At 48.1% G+C, this 26,094-nt stretch overlaps 1 protein-coding gene across 12 annotated transcripts in view; it reads right to left on the reverse strand.

Moving 5' to 3' along the window:
- The window catches only part of celf2 (cugbp, Elav-like family member 2), a 164,789-nt gene that overhangs the window by 92,294 nt on the left and 46,401 nt on the right, over nt 1-26,094 (reverse strand). For 2 of the 12 annotated variants that reach the window (XM_047338679.1, XM_047338682.1), the window contains exon 1: nt 22,880-23,212. The exons of 2 other annotated variants lie outside the window; for them this stretch is intronic. In XM_047338679.1, coding sequence (XP_047194635.1) covers nt 22,880-23,001 — 122 coding nt within the window. In that variant the 5' untranslated portion in view covers nt 23,002-23,212. Of the gene's footprint in view, nt 1-11,344; nt 12,163-22,879; nt 23,214-26,094 lie in introns of those variants that run through there. 8 more of the 12 variants (XM_047338676.1, XM_047338683.1, XM_035147252.2 and 5 more) reach the window with 8 other exon arrangements.

The following is a 26,094-nucleotide window of genomic DNA, read 5'->3' on the forward strand; positions in this document are numbered from 1 at the left end:
GGGGCGTACGTGCATGCATGGATGGGCAGCTACACTCACAGGCTTGCTCAGTGCACACATGCACGCACATACAAGTGTTACAGCATATATGCAAGGGAAGCTTAAGTCCTAAAATGCACAGGATGTTTGCGTTTCATCCGCGGGAATCGCTTCCCTCGTCTTTTTTCCCCTCCGCTCGCTCCCTGTTGCTGTTGAAAAGTCACGGGCCAACAGGAATCAATGGCTCAGAAGACACCTCGTGTTTCTGCTCCTCAGTGGCAAATTACAGTGGCCCTCACCTAAGTGGTGGTGTTTCAGGGAAGAGCACCGCCGCGTGTTGGCACTTCTTTGAAAAGGGACTTTTCGGGGGGGGGGGGTGTCCAGCAGGCCGTTATCGTCCGGCGGTTCTCTGACCTCAATCAAAACGCGGCATTGTGCGAAGCGGCTGATATGCTCACCTGTGCCAATGCACCCGGGGCGTTGGACTGCACAGACACACACACAGACACACACGCTCTCACAAAAGAGAAATCACAAATTGCTCAACTCGGTTCCTCCAGCGCAGTTTAGCCATGCTACTCCTGAATCTACGAGAGAGAAACGAGGTGAACAGAAGAGACAGCGTCGGCTTCTGCTCGCTCCACTGGAATATTACGACTGTTTACTCTGTGCCGTCACCAGCTCCCTGGGGTGAATGCAAGGCAGGCGAGTGGCTAATGTTTAAAAAGCAACAACCTCTTTTAATGCTCTCTCTGCCCCACACACAATCCCCCTGGCAGCAGCAAAGGTGTCATTACATGCAGAATCTCCTCTACACCCACACACACACTTTACCGTCCCACTCGTTCCCCCTCCATCACCTGTCACATGGCACATAAGGTCCATACATGTGTCTGCGTGATACCAGCTCAGCACCTTACGTGACAGCTAATATGAAGGCATGCCTGCAGTTAAAGATGCAGCTAACGCAGCACAGCGAGGCTTCAGGGGACAAATATATCAGTCTGCTAAAACCAAAGCCCAATGCACACATCGAGAGAGAACACGCACTGAGCAGCCTGTCACTTTTCATTTGAAATTAGAAACTCATATTCAAACTGTAATGACCTGTTTGAATTTCAAAATTTAGTTTGAGTGCAGTTTGCCTCGTGTACTCTCGACCAAAGTAAACCCCCAGAGATGTTTTGCTCTAAAGGTGGAAGACGCTAGCAAACAAAGGCCAAAGCAGAAGGTGACAAGTCTTAAAAGTTTGTAAAATTAAGAGCGTAAACGAGTAATTTAGTTAAGGTTAATTAAATTATCTGAAATATGTTTGAGACAAAACTTGCACATTGTTGTACTCGGATGATTTACAGCAGCGTAGCCTCAAGTTCGGCCTGTATCGGTGATTACAAGGTCAAAACACTTGATGGCGCTAAGGTGCACAGCTAACATCCCTAACACCCGCTGGTGACCGCTAACACCTGCTACTATCTACTGGTGGTTGGTAACTTCATTTGTGCAGAAGACCTTTAAACGTACAAGGGACATTCACCATCTGGTCCTTTATTCTAAAATACAGAGGAACATCGCTGCTCTCACCTGTAACCTGCACGATTTTGGGCAAATCTGAAAGAATCCTTGAATATCTTCACAAAATATCAGAAGCTTTACTCTGAAAATCTCAGAATCACTTTCAGCCTTTTTTTAAAAAAATCCACTGAAACAGTCGGCGGCAGAAGGTAAATGGACGGGGGGGAAGGGGGGGGGGGCAATTGGATTTCAGCAGGATGTGAGAGGAAGCACGGACTGAAGGATGGGTGGGGAGTCTGTGGTGTAAAGTGGGGAGGGTGGGGGGGGACGGAGGGGTAAATTAAAAAGTGGAAATGTGGGCTGAACGGGTGGATTCGATGAAGGGCAGATAGATGACAGTTTAAACGGATGATTGGTGGCGGTGGGAGTGAGTGTGTGTGTGCGTGCGCGCTCCAGAAGTGCCGATTAGATCACTGTTATGACTGCACAAGCCCTCAGGACAGCGCAGATAAACATCAACAGATAACCTACACATTTATTCCCACCTCTGCACCATCCTCACTTCCTGCCTCTTATTTCCTCCCCTCTCTCTCTCCTCCGGTGCACACTTCCTCTACCTCCATCCATTCGCTGTCACCGCCTCTTCCCCCCCATTTCTTTCCACTCCAGCCCTCGTTCTCTTCCTGCCCTCTCTAACTACATCTAAGAGTCCCGGGGCGGTGCACTAGATCACGCTTCTCAATAAACCCGTCAAGCTCTCCTCTGCACCCTCCGCCCCGTCTCCCCCTAGCTTTTGCGAAACACAATAATAGCGACTCCGAACGCCCCTCTCAACAATACTCCCATCGATCACTTTGCTATCTGGAACACACACATCTATCACTCCCAGGGAGTTTACCGCCGGCTCGGTGCCAACTGGAGGCCCGACTGCAAATGTTTTCATGTCACGGAGCCCGAATCGACAACGAGTCGGCCCCCAAGATCCCAATCTCATAATATTTGCCAGGAGAGCTTATTATTTTTGCTCAGTTGTCTTCACCTGTACATAAAGATACAATACTGTATTTTCCCTATGTTTTAAGAGACTGTCTAGAGACTCATGCATGTGCTCCCAGTTCCAGCAGATGGCTTTAGTCCACTCCAGCACCTCGGCATCATCATTTTAAAACCTTGCTTCCATGCAAACACTTCTCAGCTTCACACGGATAAAACCAGCTTGTCTGGAATCAGGCGCACCTGCTTTGCAAGTCTTGTGATGAATGATGATGTGGTGCATGATTTAGATGGATTTGAATGGATCTTATTGGCCGACACCGGCCCACAGCTGGACACAGTGCTGCAGGCTGGAGCTGATTCTCGGAGTAAACTGACCCACACCAGCAGCTGCAAAACGCATCCGAAATGTGAAAGCCAATTATGGGCCGGGGCCAGCTTTAAAATACTCCACGCCAGGACAGAACCCAGAGAGCCGACTCGTCTGGGCGCCTGAGTTGTATAAGATGTGTGAGGATTGTGGACATTGTGCACATCAGAGACACTGAGCAAAGATGGAAGCCTCGACTTTTCACTGACTCCGTCTTGAGCCGATTTCAGACGTGACCTGCAGGTAAAATCCGGACAATTGGCTGCGGAGTTTCACCCAGAATTTTCCGTTCACACGTGCACAACACAGCGGGAGGTTTTCTGCACAGACGTGTTCACAACAGCAACACATCCTGCACATTATTCAGGCGAGAGGTGGAGCAGCCGCGTGCAGCAGACCTGGACTTCTACCGACCAGGCCGGTAAAGTCCACTGAGACTCGGACATTTGCGTTCGTGCATTCACAACTGGTGCAACTTCACATCTAATGTTATTCAAATGACCTTTTGTCTGTGTTGGCACGCACGGCGAGAATTATTGAGGATGTATGAATGATTCTGGCATCTGTGTCAATACTATTTGACCAATGTGCTAATCTCCCACAACTGTATTTTTTGCTCTGAAGCTCCAGGGACGCGTTCGGTGGGATGAGAGAAAAATGGAAAGGTAACTATTGTGGTCGAGTCAAAGGAGAGAGAGAGAGAGAGAGAGAGAGAGAGAGAGAGACCTGTAGCAGAGAGATTGTGCTGAGTTGGACTCCGCAGGGAAGAAAGAGGGAGGTCGGGCCGAGACGAGCAGAAGCTCTCTGACATCCTGTTTGTGCCCCGCCCTCCTCTTTGCATTACAATTCATTCTCTGTGCTATTCAAGGTTAGACCTGACAGCTCTGCAACTGTCTGTGTGTGTCTGTGTGTGTCGGTGTGTGTGCTCATTTGGAGGCGCCTATATAAACCACATACTTATACCGATGTAAATTAACCCCACAACTCCTTTCGCTGGCACTTAAAGAAAAGTTAAAAGAAGTAATGCATAATTTTTCATTAAAAACACGACAGTTTTGCCGTCGTCTCATTAATCCACACACAACAACGGTTCCATCTGTCACCAGAACCATCACGTTTGCTCTTAGTTTTCACTTCGTCTTTCCTGGCAAACATCCTGTTGAGAGCAGGAAGTGACACGATCCACGGATATGATTCTGAATAAGTAGGAGCTGAACTCGATCGTTAGCTCGTGCATGAGCGGACACAGAAATGAGAGCCACCTGGTTTGAAAACTAAAAAAAAAAGCCGACGACACAGAAGTGGTCGCGCTGTGTGTTTGACAAGTGAAACAATATAAATAACTAATTAGCAGCAGGAAGCGATTCACAATCAAACCATGAGGACACGGAGGATGATCTCCTTAAAAAGCAAAAGCAGCTGCAGTAAAAAAAAAGAAAACCGGGGGGGCGTGATCAGCAGGCGACTCCCGGAGCTGCTCGGCTCACTGCGAGCAGGTGGTGCCGACCTTTCTGTGACCTTTGACTGCCATGTGATCTTACCCTTGAAGTCTCATGTGCACGCTAATGTCACCGAACCTGTCATGTGCTCACGCAAGCTAACCAGCTCGACGACTGCAGAGAGAAGTCAAGTGTGTGCATCCTGTATTTGAGGAGATTATAAAAGGTTGAATACACGCAACGAGGATATGTGCTATTTACTCAAGTCTTAAGTACGTCTGTAGCACTTGTGTTTATGTACTTGATGAAAGCTACTGTGCAAAGAGAGACACTGCAGTCTGACCCTGATGAGCTTCTGAAACTCTTTCTTCCAGTTTCCTATTTAGTGGCTCTAAAGATGTCTCTGTATATCAGAGTTGATGCGTTTTCAAATTTAAACGTCGTCTCTAAGCTGGATGGCTGAGCACCATTCAACAGGTGGAGCAACAGGTGCTGAAGGTCGTCTGATGGGATTTTGTTTGTTGTCTCGCCAAAAAAAAAAATCTCAGTTTCTTTGGTGCCTTTTGTCGTCTGGACGCCGTGAACTGTACAAATAGAGACGAGGGGTTCACACTCTCAAAGGCTCCGTCCTTAAAAGCATTCACGCCGTCGCCCTTGGTCGTACAACACGGTGACGCGATGAAAGCAGCTGTGTGCAGAGTTTTTAGAAAAATAATCTCTGTGAACCTGTGATATCGAGACAAAGGATGTGCCGATTCGTTGGTGTTTGGAAATAAACTGAATAAACACAGTATTAATAATCACAGTACAACCTTCCAAGCTAATGATTTGTGGGTAATACTGCCAACTAACGCAGGTGAGTCTCTGCCTCTCCGTAACTCGGACGGCTCTTTCAGCCGAACAAGAGCATCAGTCCATGAATGTTGCCCCTAATCCCAAATTTCTCTCCTTCTCCGCAATAATGAGCTCCTCTCAGACTGGAGAGTTGACAGAGGTAAAGCATTTAGCACGCTTGAATGGAGAAGGAGGGAGAGAGTGGGAGTGCAGAGAAAAAAGAGAGGAAGATACGGGCCAAAGAGGGATAAGGCGAGGGATGGGGGAGAAGAAGACGAAGAAGTGGAGGAAGAGGGGGGTAGGAGAAAAAAGAAAAACTGAGACATGCATGAGGTAAGCTCTCCCTCTGGCAAGGCAGAGTAACGCCACAGCACAGTGACGACGAGAGGAGGAGAGGAAGAGGAGAGGCTGGTGCAGAGGAGAGATATGCATAAAGTGAGAGAGGAAAGAGATCATCATTGTGTTCTCTTAGTCTCTTAGGATTCAGCTATTTTCCTGCCCATCACCACAGCCCAGGGACACGATGTGAACAACGAGGGGACTGTGTTTGTGTTTGCCTGCGAGTGTGTGTGTCTGTGTGTGTGTGTGCGAGAGACGTGGTGTGTATTCGGTGTATTTACGTGGGTGGTAATGTGTGTGTGTGTGTGTGTGTGCTGCACTGAAAGCATGTGCATGCTTCATTCGTTTCAAGGCCAAGTGATGAAATAATCCTCTCGGAAAACAGAAGACTCACAAACACACACAACACTGTCTCACACAGACAATCGCACGAGAAAATACTCACTTTGCACAACTCAATTCACAAGGTAGAGTGTGTGTGTGTGTGTGTGTGTGTGTGTGTGTGTGTGTGTGTGTCTCTGCACTTGCATAAACAAAGCAATGAGCTGCAGACTAACACAACACGGAGCGGAAACAAGAACCAAGGGAGGTAAACAGAGAAAGTTACGCCCACCTCACGATTCTGGACGAGTCAAATCAATTCATCAGTCAAATGATATGAAGATGAGAAGAGTGAATGAGGAGCGGCGAGGGAGGAAAAAGGTACGCAGGTCTTGAACGCATCACGGCTGACGAGCAGATCATCAGCTGGTGGAGGTGAGATTCACTCACAGATACGCAGACGGAAGAAGGTGCAGTGAACACACCTTAAAATATGGAGAATACGAAGAGGTAGAGTTACTCGGTGTTGCTTTAACTTCCAGGACAGGCGCTCCATCCATGTTTTTCGCGGATGCTTGTTGATTTATAGACACACACACACACACACACACACACACACAAAGGCACTACAAGCAACACGGCCTCTCTCGCGGTAATAATGACGTATAAAGAAGCTTTTTGACCCCGAACACACACACCTGCTCCGTACCCAGCCACACCTCCACCACACACACACACACCTCCACCCAGAGACCTCAGACACACACGGTCGCGATACATCACCACCTACACACGGCGGTGTCAGCCACAGACAACTGCTCCTGAGCCCCCGCAGAGCAAAGACATTCATCATTATGACAACACACACACACACGCGCACACACACAGCACATACATTGAGAGAAGACGACACAAGCCAATGTTGCAGCTGCTGATGCATGAAGACGACTCCATCACGTTATATCTCACGCCAACTGTGCGTGTTTCCTGCATAAACAACTGCGTTATGAACAAAACAGTCATGAGAGAAACAACAGAGGTTCTTCTTCTTCTTCTTCTTCTTCTTCGGCTGCTGCTACGTTTCTCCTCGTTCCTCCGTGGGGGGTGTCATCCTCTCATCACACAGCGAAAAGGCCCTCCCTCTCTCTTGTTGCTCGGCCAAAAGATAAAACCAACACCACGATTCCACGTTCCCCCCCTGCTTATTTTCTCTTAATCTCCACATCAGATAAGAACAGAATTCAAATCCATCCATAGAATCGAATTTGCTGTCAAACCCATCAGGTCTCCTCCCTCTTTTCAAACCTCTCCTCACATCCATTCTCACCCTGCTCCTTCCCTGGATTTCATCTCCTTTCACTCCTCAGATTAGCGTTTGAGCCGAGCAGAGACACATCGGTGTCTGCGTTCATGTCTGCTGATAGCAAAGCTTTTATTTTACAGAATGAAACAGGCCAATAAGATGATAACACTTGTTATTTTCTCAATTTTAGTTCTTTATATTTGGCTATAATTGTGTTTCCTTATAATAAATATCAACCATTATTACATTTCTTTGTCGTTAGGGTTCGATAACGACATCTTAGGAATAGCCCCCAAAATAATTCCTACAAAATTCATGAATCAGCCAAAACGTACAATCTACCCTCTGTATAATTATTTAATAAGCAGGTTCTGGTCAATACCGAATCAACAAAAAGGAAGAATTGTTATTGGTCACTGTTTAGGGGTCTAATCCGCAGCCTGAGAAGACGCAAACACGGGGGAAATAAAAACCTCTGCAGCCAATAATATTTGTGAAAAATGAAGTTGACGGCTTGTTTTGTTTGACCAGGGTTCATCGTGAATCACGTTGTTTGGAGAAATTCTTCCAATTCGATGTGTTTTTTTGGTGCATTGCTGAAATCCCCGGGATCAGCACATTGCAGTTTCCTCTACGCTGACATTCAAAAAGTAATGCTACCAATTATAAAGGGACTCTTACAGGTTGTATGAGAGCAGGACAAGCACACGTCGTTTCTTTTAGAATTGCTTTGGACATAAATTGAAGTAGAATTACAAAGTATAAATCTTTCCCAGGCTCCCAGACGAGCCTCCCATTGCCTCTCCCTTTAGAAGCGTCCCACCAACCCCCCCATCCCACCCCACTCCAATCCCAACACACAGATATACATTTCTCACGAGGAGCCTATGTTGTCCGTCACAGGACCTTTCAGCTGTTGGCTTTTGTGATTTGTGTCCTTTCTGGGCTTAGGAGGGGGGGTCAGGAAGGGGAAGTGAAGGGATGAGTGGGTGGGCCGGTCATGAAGAGAATCAGTGAGATATACATCCCCCCCCCCCCGAGCCAAGTGAGGGGTTGTCTGTGTGGGTTGTGTACACACTTTGCAGGAATGTGGCCTTTTTTCGAGCATCATCGCGAGTTGCGTTTTCTTTTTTCCCGCCGCACACAGTGTACTTGTTACAGTCGACCACCTTGTGTTCTTGTTTTCTCCGATTTTCCCTGCACAGACTTGGTGAGAATCATTAGTGAATGCTGCACAGGAGTGTGATAAGACCCCGAAGGTCCTTGTGGCTTCGCACCAGATGGGGACTGGACACACACAAAGTCCAGGGAGGTGAGGGGGGTCACACGTTTCCCAGAGACAGACCCTCGCCTCGGCTGCACAGTCGGACTCGGAGTGGAAAGTAAAGGCCGGAGGTCCTGCACCATTTTTCCTGATTCCCTCACTCTGCCCCCGTTTCATGTTTCCAGCCTTGATGGGAGTGGATGGCGAGAGATTAGGCTGTTAGTTCCACTCGGCTCTCATATGATTTCAGCTAATATTTGTCAAGTCTGATGTTGTCAGGGGCTGTCAGCGTCAACGGGGGAGTCGCTACCACAAAGCCACAAAAGCCTGGAAAGGGAACACGGCCAATTTCAAACCCAAACACACACATACACACGAGCACAGGACTGAGAAGAAAGATAATTTGAGAGATAGATCATGTAGGAGAGCGTTAGCGAGCCAGCGTGTGGCTTTAACGCTGGGAAATAGTGTCTCCATGACGCCAATAACAAAACCAGTAGAAATCTCCCACAGCGACGACTGTGAGCTAAACAGCCGGGGCCCGAGAGGCGTGTTCACGTAAATACAAAGTGTCATCTCCATAAACGCTACCTGGTTCAGCCTGTCCGCCTCTTCGGCGGCTGGGTAAGAGGCCACGGATCGGCCTGTCTAACGCCGGCGACACATTATTCATATATCCTTCACTCCGGGGCTGTTAGACCCACGGCTGCTGATGCAAGACACATCAGAGGAAGAGAGAGCGAAGGGCGGCTGCAAGTCTGATGGCTTCCTCGTGCACCCCCGCTGGTTGTGCAAGGGAGGGGGGCCCGCGCCGTCAGAGCTGATGACACTGATTAATGAGAAAGCCGACTGCAGCATCATGGGTAACAGACTAGATAGAGAGTCTATGGAGGGGAGGCTCCCCCCCCCCCGAGGGTAAAGTGCACTCCATGGTGGAAACAGGGATATGAAGAATCCCAGATGTGACCACAAGTTTAATGTGTTTTCTGTGACTTTCAGGCCACAATGAATAAATCAAACGAGTGTTTTGGAGTTTTTGAGTCTCAGAATCGTCACCGCGGTTGCTCAGATGGTCGCGGCCCAATTTCGCGGACCCGTCCTCAGATGTGGCTTCAACGACGCGGGTGTAGTGCGGATGATACTGAGTCTATGTGGACTGTGATTGAGTCGCAAGCAAATAAAGAGCTGCTGCAGTCCACGGAATCTGAAGCTGCACCACAGCTGCTGCACAAAGAGCTGTTCGCCTGTTTGCTCAGAGTTCAGCGAAGCTCGACCTGCGGAACCCGAACCGGAGAATCAGCTGTTGTTGTGATCGACGAGTCCCCAACCTCTGATGCTACAGAGCGCTGGTCGTGTCTATTCAAAGTTCATACCGACACATGTAAAGTGTCCTTGGGTCTCTTGAACGGCGCTACATCAATATCAAGTTATTATTAATATTTCACGTATCACGAGTCGAAACTGCACCAATTTCAATGCTTTGCTTCTTTGACCTTTTAACAACACACGTGACGAGTGTCCAGACGATAAGATGAACGGTTCTTGAGATAAAGGAGCCATACATGCATTTTCAGTAGTATTCCTTCAGTGAATCATGCAATATTAACATAATAACATAATTTTTGATATAAAGTTGTCAGCTTTAAGCCATAAGCGCAGGGTTCACGGCTCCTATTTATAAATGGTCTTATAAATAATTACTATAGGCTCATGAAGCTTTTTATATCTCTATATATATTTTATGGCATTTTATATTTGATCAGCAGGATTTCATGTTCCGAACGGATTCACCGTGGAACAATGTTCATCTGCAGCTGCTGAGCGATTTCACGAGTTATGAGCCTTGTACATTATCCTGTAATATCCTGCAAGAGCTTTCCACATCATGAGTCAGAAGTTGAGAGTGCGGCATGCAAACATTTAGTGTGGAGGAGAAATAAAGAGCTCCATAAGAGGCTGACAGGGGGTGGGGGAACTACAGACACTATATGTCGTCTCTGCTGGGAGAAAAGGGGAACATGATCCATCAGCCACCAGGCGCTGTGAGCTGAGGAGACATAAGTGGGACACGCACCGTGGAGGAGAGGGACACAATGCAGGACCGTGATGTGGGGATGAAAACCTCCCTTTGTCCCTGCTCTGGAAATGCCGGAGTTTAACTGAATTACAGCAAATCCAATTGAAACGCACGGGACACGAGTCGTCCATTGCATTCTTGCATGTTCTCAAAAAAAAAAAAAGGAAAAATAAGCCCTTGTGCTTCTCCTCTTTTCTGTTCATGGTGATTTTTGTATTTTTCTTTTTCTCCTGCACAATCTGCATCCTCAAGTGTCCGAAGTGTGCAGACTAACATGCAACGGACAGGAAACCCGCCTCTCGTGGACTTGAACCGGTCTCGTGTGACCGAAGCTGCACAGAGGAGGGATCGGCTCTGTGCTCCGAACGTGTCCCGGCGCGGTGCGCTCCCGCCCGGCTGCACGGTCCCGACCCCACCGCCTGCAGCCCGGAGAGCCGCGGAGACACCGGGGCGGCAACTCCGCGTCCGGGTGAAGCACAAATGCTCCAAGAGTTTGACGCGTAGCGGCGATTTGACGACACGCAGCGGGTAATAGAGCTCCGTTAAGACGAGGGTTATTCTCGGCGGCGGCGGCGTTAATTCCCCATAATGGCGATCATTCATCACCGTCCTGTCTGTAGCGGGGAGCAGCCCCGGGCTCCTGCCCCCCTCCCCAAAAACAATCATCCAGGGGTATTAATAAGAAACAAGACACAACTACAACCCCGCCACCGCACCGCCACGCACAGACGCACGGTCACGCCGGCTGCAGCGTTCATCCTGACCCCGATTCCAGACGCGCATCCACCGCGTTTCCAACATCGGACAGCTTTTCAGGACAGTGGGTGGGGGGGTAAAAAAATGGGAGAGAAAACGCAGAAATCACAAATCACATGCGAGGGGGGGGAGAGGGGAGAGAAGACGAGTAACTCACATTCTGTCTCCGGGAACAAGCAGGCGGCTCTCCACCATCATATCGGGCAGAAAATCCAGATTGTAGGATGAAGTCATGTTGCCTGCCTGCATGCCCTGCGTGTGTGTGCAGTGTGTGTGCAGTGTGTGTGTGTGCAGTGTGTGTGTGCGCGCCTCCGCCGCCGCTGTGCCGTGCGTCCTGCCTGATAAATAAAGCGTCGCTCTCGCCCAAACTGCGCCTGGACGCGGAGACGGAGAGGGACAGGTGCGGGAGCCGAGGCCTCCCCGAAGGCAGTGAATCCAGCCGCTCGCACTCAGTCCGCATCCAGCACTTGTCACATTCCCCCTCTCCCTTCCCTGCTTCTCTCTCTTCCGCCGGCTCCTGTCTGGAAATCCGCTCTGCAGCCGCGCAACCGACGGACTGAGAACCAGGTGCCGAGCCGGGGAGGCGTGGCGCGCCGCGCTGCAGCTGATCTTTAACTGTTAGGTCTCCTCCTCGGTGGTGGACGTGTCTCGCCCACTGCCTGTGTCTCCGGTGCACGGCTTCACGTGCACGGCTTCACGTGCACAGAACAGTGTTTACAACAGAGAGAGGGCTTGGAGGTTTTTATGTTTAGATGTTGGGCTCTGGCACCAACTGGCACAGAGATTCTCCAAACGTCCCCCGAATGAGTGGATATGATGAACTATCAGTGTCGGGATGGTTTAAATATCATGTTTCTCTATCAGGTTGAAACCAGAACCAGTGGAAATCTCATCTCATTCATGAAAATCGCTGCCAAAACCTTCAACAAAATCCAAACAGGACAACAGAAGTTAAACACAGAACAAACCAGTTGATCTTATATTGTTTCTGTGCCGCCTGTATCCGTATGAATTACACCCTGAACTAAATATTCAGTGTAGCCTATAGAACTTCTTGGATCTTTGGATATTTGTCTCCTGATTCTCCTTTTAACCAACGTGATCAGGAGAATCTGGAACTGGATTGGCAGGCGAACAGGAAGCTGGTGCGATGGGACCAGATTGGGGCTGATGTGCTCTCTGACTGCTGCGTTCTGAACCAACGCTCTGAACCAGCAACACGTGAAATTGCAGAGTCGCTTAAACAAGGAAATAAGGAGTTAATCCAAGTAGAAGGAGGTAATCGAGGCGGGAGGAGATGGATTCATGGATGATTTGCTCGGGGATGTTCTAAACCCAAATGCTGGAGGGATTTTAACAAACATATTCCTGACTTGTAAAAATTTACATTCATTTCAACAGCAGCTGTGTTGATGCATGGATGACGTTGATGCAGAGAAGAAGAAAAACAAACAACCAAACAAAACGCACGTTCACCTGCACCGGGCATCGATTCAGATACTTGCACGTGCACGAACCTGGAAGATACTTCGTTACCTGAATATCACGTAATTCTGCTAAACACTCAGCGTAGTAATGAATCTATTTCCCAAACTCATACATACAAAATGATCCGATTACTGCAACTTCTCGGACAAAAATTCAAAGAATAAATAACTCACTGATACAACGAATAAAAACAAAGCATCAATAACTAACGTGAACACAATCACACATGCTTCAGAGTGGTAATAGTGCTGATAAAAAAAAACATGGGCAGTTATGTGATTTGCAATCAAATGAGTTGGCCGAATTTGGAGAGGTGCGCACGGGGACAGGCTTGTAATAATGAACCAACCCCATAATTTGCTGCGAAATAGCTGACTCCGTTTATCGCTGCGTTAATTGTGTGGATGCAGTGTGCCTCCCTGTGGAACCCGAGTGGACTTGAATGCACCCCCGTGCAGCACGTCTACCAGGTTGCCCCATTTCCTCCCTCCTCCATCGTGAGGAAAGAGGGGAGGGCACTCCAGTGAAATAATGAGCCTCTCTTAGACGGAGAGAGGCAGCTCTCTGGGGAAAGAATATGAGTATCTGGGTCAATGAAAAAAATACTGAGTGCTCAGTATGCACACGTACAGCGGGGCAAGTGTATGCCGTGGGTGGGACTTGGCCCGCGGCTCTGCTCAGGGGTCAGCTTGCATGTTTACTTGCAAGGGCCGAGGTCAGGGTATGGATGGGGAAAGGGCCGATCGTACATCGGCGCCTCGGGGCTCGCAGCGTCCCGGCAGCGGGGACGCCGCTGCGCGTTTCACCACACTTGAACCTCCACAGAACAGGGGTTGTAGAGGACGTTATATAACCGACTGCTGCATCACACTCGGCTGCGCTCCCGTCGCAGCCTTTCATGTTCAGGCCCCGACTTGACGCTCAGAGCTGTTGTTGCAGATGACAGTTCGTAACCCAAATCCAACACTTTTTTTTTTTACAAACTGACAACGGCAACACACAAAAGAAGAACGTTCCTCTGCAACATCTTAATGCTGATTTGCTCTAAATAGCTCAAGGAATTCCAAGATCGTTTTGGGTGAGGATTCAGTCTCGGAGATTTCAGCCTCAACGCCGATACAATGGAGGTGAATGAAATTCTGTCCGATGCTTATTTCAGGGTAGATAACTTCCAATCAAACCTGGCTGTGCTGACACTCAACCTTTATCCCAGCAAACAGCAAAGAGTGTGAACCGTTGGATTTCGTCCAATCAAACGTCCAAACACAGACATTTAAACTTACAATTATACGGAATAAAGGCTGAAGGCTAGAACTCAACCGTATCCCACATTATAATGAAAAGCAAATCAATACAAGATCAAAAACTGGATCACGCGGGAGATGATGGAAAGTGTAGAGAGAGAGAAATTGCATGTGTACGTTCCTCTTATGTCTCTAACAGCCCGACCCTGAATGACTGGCTTCAGATAACGAGCTGTGACGTCCATGCAGGAGGAATCGTGACGACGCTGGAGCCGTGAATACGTTGATAACGAAGCCTCGTGTTTTGTCCCCAGACCTCGGGGCGTTCATCAAACAGGCAACAAATGGCTGCTTCCCCGACAACGGGAACACGTACATTTGTTGACCTTTTGAAGAAGGATGGAGCCCAGTGTTCGTCAAGGAGCTTCGAGATACAAGAACTTTCCAAAGTAAAGATAAAAGAGGGTTAACTGTGGTGCTGTGGTTAATGATCAGAGACGTTGATGAACCGATGGTTTTGTCCAATCAAGGGTCCAAACCCAGAAGAATCCAACTCCTCACATCTGAGAGACTGAGACAACATTTTCTTTCTTGTTAAATAGCCTCAATGATTTTTCAGATCATCGGAACTCTTGATTAATTTTGGTCAATCGAGCCACCAATTGATTTAGGAATCATTTAAACGCTGCTCATCAACGTGATAAATTGCAGGATGTACCTCATCGAATAATAAGGCTGAGAGGTAATGAGAGTTCCAGATTAGAAAAACATAAAAAAGAAAAAAGGAATTATTCCATCACGACATTTCTAGTGCTTCAATATGAGCGACAGTTGAGAACGGACGTCAGGTTCCGGTTAAACTCTTTCACGGTGACTAAAAAACCTGTGTTTCAGAATAAAAGTCTGGTAGGTGTTGGGGATATAATGATACATCTGCTAATTCACCTCAAACCATGAAGTCCTTGACCTTTAACCACCAGAATCAGTTCATCACTGAGACAAAAGGGGAATTATGTACGAATCACAGACAAGATGGAGAACTTGCCAACTCTCCAAAAGTGAAGCCAAAGCGCCTCCATCGCCCCCTGGTGTCTGGCTGCAGAATAGATCATGAATCCCACCTCATTCATGTTAGCAAATGGGACATGAGCCAAACAAACAAAGTCCAATTGCTAGTTTATTCCAGTAAGATCGGTTTAAATTGGTCTGTATTGGTGAGACCTCGATACCGGGACTCTGGCTCCAAATTAACGTCACTGCCACAAGATGGCAGCGTTCGTATCCAGCACATTTTGGCTTCATTTCTGGACAGGTGGAGGGAGCGGAGCCCCGTCGTCCATCTTTGTCAACACTATATGTTTTGCCAACTCCAAACCAAACGGAGACCACGGTAGTATGGTGAGGTAAGATAAATAACAATCGCTGTATGGAAATAAGTGACCCTCGATATCTTACAGCTGCGTCCACTTCCTTGGGACCATGAGCAAAGCATCCTTGAGCCGGTATTTGTCTCAGGGCCAGTGTTCATTTCATATATGGTGTTGCACCTTATTTTCTCCCTGTGGTTTGCTGTTGTTCCGCTCGTCTCCCGCCCTCACCCGTCACGTCTCCCGTCTCTCCACCGCTTCACCCGAGGGCCCCGTGTTCTGCCGGATCCCCCCCCATGGCAAGGTCTGCCCCTGCCCTCGCTCGCTCTCCCACTTTTGTCTTTCTCGTCTCTACCCTCCGTCTAGTTATTTCTATCTATTCGCCGCCTTCATCTCTCTCACCTCGGGCTGGGGGGCCTCAGCTGCCCGAACAATACAAATCGATCACTTAGAAAGGAGTGGGGAGGGCGGAGGAGGAGGAGGAGGAGGAGGAGGAGGAGACAGGGTGGGGTGAGGAAAAAGAAAGAGACAAAGACGGGACCAGAAATATCTGGTCTTACAGAGCAAATTACGGGAAATAAAAAATCCTACGACACTATCAAGACACTGTAAACTATCATCCCGGCCTCTCCGTGCTTCCTGCCTGCATCGCACCCAGAGAGGATTGTGGGTAGTTAATGGCACCGGCTTTTCACACGTGAATATTTGATAAGGAGCTCATGAATAATTCAGAAAAGCAAGCAGCTGCGTTTGAGCATAAGTGGACATGTGAGGAGCCTGAAACCAGAGCGAACAGACAGGAAAGAATCCGGTTTGATCCGTGTATGTATACATGTAAAAACATATATATACTTATGTGTGTGTGTGTGTGTGTGTGTGTGTGTGTGTGTGTGTTTGCATATGAATCAACTAAATAATAAGTGACCCGATAAAGTCTCGTCTCTCTACTTCTGTATTCTGTTAAGTCCCCCCCGCCACACTCTCTCCATCACTCCCTCTTCAATCTTCAAATTTCATTCCTCCATTTTCATGCTTCCCTCTCCTCCGTGGTTCCCTCCATCCCTCCCTCCCTCCCCGTGGGGTTGTTATTGGTCCGTGCTGGACTCTGGTGAGGACACTGTGTTCCAGTTAACATGGAGCCCGGCTCTACCTGTGGGGCTGCAGCCTCCGAATGCTCACTGACCTGTTTTGCACACACACTCAGACACACTGTGTCCGGACTGATGCATCAGGTCTATTGTCATCATGTCAGGAATGGAATCGCTAGCGGAGCATGAACGATTTAACCGTTAACAATCGGACGATGTGAGACTCATTGGTGTAAAAACTTTTATTTCTACACTAAACAACGCAGGTATGTTTACATTTTACTTGGAAACTAAAGCGTGTTTCTCTGCATGTCGACCCTGTGACGGACCAGCGACCTGTCCAGGATGTTTCCTGCCTCAGAGTGGAAAAGGAAAATCCATCATATCCATGTGACCTGAATCCACACATGTACATGTAGACGTACACGGGACATCGTGATCAAGTCCCACACCGTCGAGCAAGTACGTCCTGACCTGCTCGCTGATCCTCGCACGCTAATGTCCGCACCGGTGGTCTCGACATGACCTAAAGTGCGTCCGTCTCTCTCTCTCTCTCACACACACACACACACACACACTTGATGTCCTCTGCCCCTGAAGAGGCCTCGCAGCTATACTGTTGCTGCTGTCTGCGAGTTTTAATGGTCTCTGCCCGACTGGACTGGACAACGCTCGGCCGCACTCAAGTAGAAACATATCGCTGCTGTCAGGGGGGAAAAACCTCGTATATCTCCCGACTCTCGACCAGATGGTTCCACGCTGGTTTAGGCTCGAACGCTTGTTTGGATTCATCCTGTTTTTAAAGCTATGTCAGGATTTTTTTACAACCCGATAGTGAACTGGAGCAAGTGGAGCAGAGGTTCATCTTCAAAATGATTTTTAAAACATGGACCAACAGTATTTGTAGCTCACATCATCGCTTTTTAATCCCAAACTACAGTCATGAATCTGACCTTCTACTCAGGGTGGCACTAGTGCACAGAAACGATCACATAGAGCTTCACGTTTTTTTTTATTATTTTGATGCATTTAAAAGCACCTGGAATAAATCTGCTCTTTGCCCAAATTAAGCTTTTGCACACAGTAAACTGTCGTCGCCGCTAATCCCTCCGGCTGAGCACGGGACCTGTTCAAAAAAAAAAAACCCACGAGGTTTAAAACCTGTCTCCTAAACGGCAGCAGGCTGTCACAACTTAGCGCTGGCGTATCCGAATTTCAAACAGCTACCTCCTGCTGCCATGCGAGGCCACTGATGCGCAGAAAATATGAAACGAGCGTAAACATTTGAACATTGGGAGCGTTTGACACGTTTCCTGTTGACAGCAGCTAAATAAACTATCACAAATCTTCCATCTCCTGCAAAAAAAACAGGTGTCTCTCAAATTGACGTGCATTGTTCAGAGGATTAAATGGTTTTTAAAAGTGTAATTAACTGAAGAATGATGTAGTCGAGCTGTTGAAACATTCAGTGTATGTGAATAATGAAGTATTATAGTGTAAGAAGTCATTAGTGTTGCACGTATACGCTCTGAGATGCTGTTTCAGGGGCTTTTAACTGGAGTTTGATGTCGACTCCTGCAACGATGCAGCAGAGCTGACGGACTCCATCCTGTTTTATGACATCACACGGAGGATTTTGAGGTTATTTGACCCGTGTCAGCAAAAAAAAGTGTTTATGCCCCCAGCGAGCGTGAAGCACATTCAGCTCTCGCTGTCACTCTCCGTACTGTTAGCAGGACGACGAGGGAAGCCACAGAGCGAGCACACGCACCGAGCCTGGTTTTTAAATATGTGCACGAGGTGGGGACAGGCCGCAGAAAGCAATGTTTCATTACTCTCTCGAGCTTAATTAGCCCGAGAGGTAGAGGAAGAAAAATCCTTAATGGAGCAGACACAACATTAAAACCATTAACTGGTTTTATTGTTGTGGCTGATCGCCGCAGTTAAGCCATAAAGCCGTGGAAAATAATTGGAAAAGTTTTAAATCACATTACCGATCAGAAAACAGGCTGTGAACATATACAAGCATCATCCCCGCCATTAAAAAAACACTGTATAAACCTGCAGCAGTCGGGGAAGCGGGCTCTCAGCTGGATACTGTCAACACTCGTGCAGCGTGCAGACCTGCAGCTAAATGTATTTCTATTGAATCGCAGTAGCCCCCCCAAAGCCGGTCTAAGTTGTACACTGTGCACTCGTTTCTCCTCTCGATGCAAATGGAGGATGGAGGGATATTCTCTGGCCACTCAAAACCTGTCCGCTCCACCTGCGGTGCATCGGAGCGCGCTCCAACTGTAATTGGCCATCGCATCGGTGACAGAGAGGGGCCCTCCATTCATCACCAACCCCACCCCACCGCCCCCATCTCCATTCGTCTCTCTCTCCCTCTCTCAGCCCCTCTCCGTTGCCAACTCCGACCAATCTCTCCTTCACTTTCCAATTCCCCCTCTCCCTGTCTATCCCTCCCTCCCTCCCTCCCTCCACCTCTGTCCTCCCTCTCCTCCCTCTCTGCTCCTTTTCCTCATTAAAGTGGGACCCAGGCAGTAGCGGTCACTGCCTCTCATTTATTTTCATTTGAAACTGGTGCAGCTCCACTGATCCTCTGGGGCTGCAGGAGAGAGAGAGAGAGCAGGATGGTGTCATTCTGATAACAACCGGCGCGCACACGCGCACACACACACACACAGATATACTGTTAGTGCACAAACTCTCTCTCACACACACACACACACTCTCAGAAAAATGGAGGAATACACCACCGCGCATGCAACACACACACACACACACACACACACACACACACACACACACACAATGGAAAGAAGCCACTTTTCTAACACACACACGCACAAAGCGAGGTGTATACACATCCGCCCCGCAAATAGATGCACTTTCACACCCATTTCAATTCATTTCACGCACATATTCACACATTTCATGTACCTGCAAGCTCCCGGCCTCCGTCCCCTCCCTCTTCTGTCACATATGCACCCTCTCCCCTCAAAGTACTACCCCCACCTTGATTGTGTGATTGTGTGAAGGTGATGATAGCAGGGTGGGAATCAGGGGCCGATAAACCCTCGTCCATTTTCGCCTGTATGATTGCGGGTATCGATCTCGAGTGGCACACGTGTGTGTGCAAGTATTCGCCGGCGTCCCCCCCCCTCTCTTTGCCCGCCCCCCCCCGCTTCCTGTACGTGTGTGTCCATGCATTGTATTAGAGTCGTGTCGGGAGCGGCCCTGCCTGACACTCTTTGATTGAAAAGGTGCTCGGCAGATTAAATCGTTGTAGCGGAGACAAGGTGCGCTCCCTTCGCCGGGGCTGTGACGGCTGGTTTAGCAGATTCAAGAAGGCCGGGGAATGGCGGGGGAGGAGGAGGAGGGGAGAGAGGCCGTTTTAACGCCCATTGCCCTGACCCATCTGGGGAAATGAGAAGGAGACGCAGTGACTCTAAACCAACGGTCATATCTCTAATATGAGACTAATATCCTCCACACCATTAGATAGGCACACAGTGCGGGGGTGAGAGGGAGGGGACGCCTGGTTTAACTGCCAGCACACCCAGAGGACGGGCGGGAGGAGAGAGGAGGAGAAGTTCCTCTCGCACACTTCCCTCCTGACTCGTCTGTAAGTAGACAGACGGACAAATGACACATTTCTGGTTCTGCACACTGAGCTGGAAGTGAGGCAGCGACTGTGCAGTCCCGACTTCGAGAGAATACTCCGAGCGCTGCAGATTCCTAAAGTTCAGGGACGGATTAAAAACCAACGGGCAAAGTGATGCTGCAGCGACTGAGATATCCGGAGTTTAGCATTTTTACCTCAGACGCCCGCTGCCTGATGAACATCTGCATGCTTTAAACTCTGCACCCCCTTGGTGTCCACACTTAATCACCAGGCGTGACCCACAATACTGGAAATACGTCGCCTGGGTGTCATTTCTAAGAATCTCTTATTACACAAGTTTCCTCACAGGGCGGTGTGATACTGAAACTGATCTTGAGAATTGGTAGACTTCCCCTTTAAGCTTTAACGTGAGGGAGTTTCTGAGGGTCCAGCGACGTAGTGAACACATAAATCAAACGAAAGTGTAACTTAAATAAGTTTAAAACTTGTTGTTATTGTCCGTGGCGAGTCTTTCTATGTTCTCATCTTTATCTTCAACTAATAACTTGATTATTAAAAAAATTTGACCTTAAAAGCTAAAAGTCGGGATTTTAATCATTTCATATTAACCCTTTGAACTGTGCAAGTCCACCTGACCCTAGATTTCAATCTTCAACTGCTTCAAATCTGACATGTTCTTCCTCCAAATTTAGCAGAATAGACAAAACATACTGATCCAAAAGTTTTCTAAATATAGAAACACTCCACAAGTTATTGGAGCTACGTAGATTTATTCAGTTTTTGAGATATGAGCACTTGTCTTTGCTCCTGTCTCGTCGCCCTCTGGTTATCAACACGTTTTGTCCAGCACATAACGAAACCTAATGACTGAGGCCTTTTTGTTGCTGCTGCAGAAAGAGCCAATGTTCTAACTATTATGGGTTTTATTTCAGATTTTAAACAGGATCATGCAAAAAAAACCAAGGTCCACTTCTGGGGGTTAAGTGTGAAGCTGTTCTCCTGTTGCCACCTGAACCCAGCCGGCGTCAGGCTGCCGCCCTGCTCACCGGCTGAACCTCTGGAAAATGCCCCCCCCCCGTGTGTTTCTCGCTCGGAGGCGAGCGCTTGATGCAGAAACCGTTCAAAGTCATATTTTTCATCGGGAAATTGCAAATGAAGTGCATGCCTCAAAAGCAATTTCATTTGTCACCCAATGAAGCATTCACCAATTCAGTCAGTAAATTATGGTGCAATAAATTACTACCTGCAAACATCAATGAAATATGTTGACTTGTTGCAAAACAAGTCGACCTCAGCATGAGTGTTTTTCACGATCGGGTGCGCGGCAGACGCTTGTCTCAATCTTTTATGCAACAGGAGGGGAGAGCAGACAAATTGTGGCTGGTGGGGTATCGCTGTAGAATTTACCAGTAATGGGAACTTTAAAAGAAAAATGATTAATTTCCCGAAAGATGCGATACAGTGAGGAAGGAGAAGAAAAAGGTTGAGAGAGAACAGTTGGGAATCTCCATTGTTTGGCTGCAGGGAAGCTTCTTTTCTCCTCTGCTCCTCCTCCTCCTCCTCCTCCTCCTCTCTCCTCTTGTTATTCCTATTTCTCAACAGTTGCAGAACGAGAGCTGACATTTCTCCATCCCATCACCTTTCCATTCATCCATCATCCTTTTCGCTTGTGCACAAAACGTACGTGAAATTAGACGGACCTGAATAAATAAAATTAAATAAATGCCAAAGTCACAAACTCAGGCTGTTGTAGCTAAATGTCAAATCCTGCTTCGGTCGAGTGGAGGCCTCTGGTCTTCTCCCATCCTTCCCCCGTGCTATTAAAGATCTATTTGCATGAACAAATAATAGACACCTCACGACTGGTCTTTGAATATTTTTGTCGCCTTTGGACATAAACATTACGTACGATTGAAGTTAGAAGATAAATGCATCATTATTCATAAATCAATGACGACAAAAATAAAAAAGTAATAAAAGAGGCTCAAAAATCGGTGTTTTCGGGAACTTTGTAAACTTTAGAATAAGATAATTCCATGAGTAGAAGCTTCGCTGACACCACGAGATGCTACAACTCCTCATACCAAAGACAAATCTAAGAATACAAACAATACATATTCATGCAGATGTGGGCGGAATAAAATAAAGAATGCAAATGAGCTGCAGGGCCTAAACAACAACAGTACGATAACTGTATATAAATGAAACAACGGAGATGGATGTGAGGTGTCAAAGGTCAATGACACACAGCTGCTGGATTTTAAAGGCAGGAGGAGAGAGAAAAAAAAAAGAAGTCTGTTGCCGCCACACGGAGACAGATTCTACTTCCTAATATTTCAGCTCGTCCAGGAAACGGTGTTGCTAACGCGGCAGGAGAGAGAGAGAGAGAGAGAGAGAGAGAGAGAGAGAGAGAGAGAGAGAGAGAGAGAAGTACAAGCGTTGGATGTTACGCTCGACTGAGCAAATCTCCTGCCATCAAACAACAACACTGAGGCAGCGTGTCCAGGTAGACTCCTAACAGCCAATCCTCTCAAATGAGGGAGAAAGCCAGGAGCTGCACTTTGTTCAGACACACACACACACACACACACACACACACACACACACACACACACACACACACACACACACACACACACACACACACACACACACACACACACACACACCACACACGCAAGGATGCTCGCAAAGCTTGTTGATCCAAATGCAACCATGCAACAACGCCACACCTTCGCTGGAAGTGTAACAATCCCCGGGAGGGATGCACGGACGCAGCATCTGGGTCAGAAAAATGGGTGCTCACGAGTGTGTTGTGTGTGCATGTGTGTGTGTGTGTGTGTGTGTGTGTGTGCACAGATGTACATGTGTGTGTACCTCAGCAGCAGCAGCTCGTCAGTCCTCATGGATCCTGCGCTGGCGGCTGCAGCGGGGGGGCAGCACACGGCATCGACACACACTCTGCCCACAAAGCCCAGCTCGGATGAGTGCTCCAACATTACAAACAAACAAATGCACCTTATCAGGCTACAAGCTGCTCTCTCTCTCGCTGTCTCTCTCTCTGTATCTCTGTCTCTCTCTTCTGCCTTTGTCCTCTTTGTCCCTCTGTCTTTTCTCTCCCTTCCTTTTTGCTGCCTGTCGTCTTCAACAAGCTGCCTCTCTTTGCTTCTCTGTCTCTCGCCTTGTTCCTCTCAGCCTCTGCCTCTTGTTCCCTTTTCCCCTCACGCAGAACCAAGCACCCCCCACCCCACCCCGCTCCTCCACTCTCTCTCTCGCTCTCTCTCTCTCTCTCTCTCTCCTCTCTCGCTCTCTCTCTCGCTCTCTCGCTCTCTCTCTCTGGTGGAGCAGCCGAGCAGTGGAGACCCCGCTGGCTTGCCTGGCTGAAGTAATCCCCTGTGACAGCTCAGCTCATGCTGTTATGTTGTGGGCCTATTCGAGTACAACACTACAGCTCTGGAGCAGCCGAGCCCCGGGTCCAGACCTGGACTGCCTGCAAGTCCACATGGGCCGGGCCCAGACCAGCACAGACCGCCCAGACCAGCACAGACCGGCCCAGACCAGCACAGACTGGCCCAGACCAGCACAGACCAGCACGCTCCCAGTTCCTGCACACCATCTCTGTGGTCAACCAGGCAACCAGACTGTGGAATATAAACTGACCTTAACTCGGCTTTGCCACTTTTTCATGAAGTTTTCATGAGGTGAAGAAATCGTGTGCATCATAGCAAAGTTGTATTGAACCAGTGGAAAGATGCCACGTTGGACACAGAGTTAAGTGTGTGCTGGATATTTACAGTTTATCATCAAGGGGTGTGAATAAACTCAAAGCAAGATGTTAGTCACTCACAATAAATACAGATGTGATTGGTGCCATCGCTGGACGTTGACTAATGGCTGCACGTCTTAGATTCTTAGAAATCTTCTCTTCATGAAATCGAAACTAAATTAATGAGTTCTGGAAAATGTGCGTCTCTAGAAAACCAGAGGCATCCAGGTCCCAGAAATAAATATCCATTCAAAACAGATTTCAAACATTTGTTTAGTTTCCCGTCCTTTCAGACAAATAAATATATATTTTATTCACCAGCTACAGGTGAGATTGTGTCTGTACACTCGTGCAGCCATGACACTTCAACTACCACAAGTCTCCCCATCCTCAGATGTCCCACTCTATCTGGACCCTCCTGCAGGTATGAACATGGTGTTTCGTCCGGGACAGTCTCGTCTCCGGAGAGACGGCCCGGACCAGCAGATCGTGCCCAGGAAGAGGCAGCTCAGACAGGCATGTCTCTGTGAGTAGCCCTCCCGGAGGAGGCGCTGCCAGATCCGGCTCCGTATACCTGGCACATCACAGCCTCTCCTCCCCATAGGGGGCTGGGGCTGAAGACACAGGCAGGGAGCTACTGATTAAAAATTCATCTCTCTGTTTATTATGATTTATGCATGTTTCACTGAGCCAGGAACGAAAAAGAGAGGAGAGGAGAACAGCTTCATTAGTGCATATTGTGTGTATGTGTGTGGGTGCTGTGTGTGTGTGTGTGTGTACTATGTGTGTGTGGCTAGCTGGCAGGTGGGGGATAGTTAAAATTATGGATTGTACGTGAGCTTCATTAGAATGTTTGGCGTACAGGGCAAACTCGTCTGTCTTCACAAAACACCTGCATTTCCCTGAAAAACAACAATTGAAATCCTAAATTATCCAGCGTGCGAGGGGCCATCGCCATTAAAATGCAGCAGACACTTTAGCTAACTCCGAACTTAATTACCCATTTCCACGTCTGTTGTTTCACCGACCGAATCGCATCGGCCAAAACTGATGGCAGGCGGCGCGGCGGTGACAAATATTGACACATGGCGAGCGTGTCCACAAAAGAGCGGTGAGCGAGAGCGCGGATCGGGCCGCGGAGCCAATCAGCGCCGTGATTTAATGACCTCATGATTTCCTCAAATCAAACAGATGCTGCAGCCACTGATCATATGTTGCTGACTGTTTATTACGGTGAACCCTGAATGTAAAGAGCATAATGACACAGGACATAAAAACAGCAGCGAGCCGGTGAAACGACGCGACGCAATCACATTACCATACGGAATTAAGTTCTCCGAACGGAGGGCTGATAATGACGAGGACTAATTTGACATTTACACTGATAAAAGTGCATATTTATGCCAACATGCAGAGATTAAAGCTGCATCAGGACACAACAAGTGACATCACTGAACGAGACAAGTGTCACTCTGGAAATCACACAATCTACGTTTCTGGACAACTTCTCCTGTGTCACATGACGTGATCCAAAACGACTCACCCTGTCAACCTCGTCCTTTTCGACTCTTCCTCTCCATAATCTTTGAAATCACAAAGACGAAAAGTTATCGAGTTCGTTCTTGTCCCTTGTCTCCATCCCTCCACCAAGATTTGTGGAAATCTGTTCAGTTATTTCTGTCTAATCCTGCTGATAATACAAAAAACAACCAACCAGCAAACGAGGTGGAAATCAACTTTGACAACTTATGTGCAACAGACAAATGAACTCAATCTAACAAGGACTTCTCTTCGGGCCTGTATCTACATGACAGTGTCAACCTGCCTCTGTGGTGAAGGGTTAGCGAACAGGGACCATATGGCGGCGTCTGGGAGAAACAGAAGCTCGAGGTTGCTGGGAGGGCCACCTCGTAATAATCCAGAAGCTTCCGACTTGCACGGCGCCAGATTCAGCCCCATTAAGTGCTTGTTTTTACGTGTTATATGTTGGGAGGGCCCTCACCTCCCCGCTGAACCGTGACATCACGCTTCCCCCCCCGAAGACGAGCATCTTGCATTTGTCATTCGCAGGAAACGCTCACACTCTGGCGCTGACATCGCAGTCACTTGAGGCCACGGCTCAAACCGAGGAGCCCCTGTCTCTTTTAAAGTGTGTTTACAATTTAATGACCTATTTGTGTTTTGTTGTTTCCGGCGAGCGCCCGCTGTACGCTCTCTCTCTCTCTCTCCCTCTCTCTCTTTGTCTCTCGCTCCCTAACACGCTCTGACAGCGAAAGGTCATCGCCCATTGGCTACATGGTGGGCACTGAGTGATGTAAGGGAGGTT

This window comes from Hippoglossus stenolepis, chromosome 22 (genome assembly GCF_022539355.2).
Source record: "Hippoglossus stenolepis isolate QCI-W04-F060 chromosome 22, HSTE1.2, whole genome shotgun sequence".
In the NCBI taxonomy this organism is placed as follows: Eukaryota; Metazoa; Chordata; class Actinopteri; order Pleuronectiformes; family Pleuronectidae; genus Hippoglossus; species Hippoglossus stenolepis.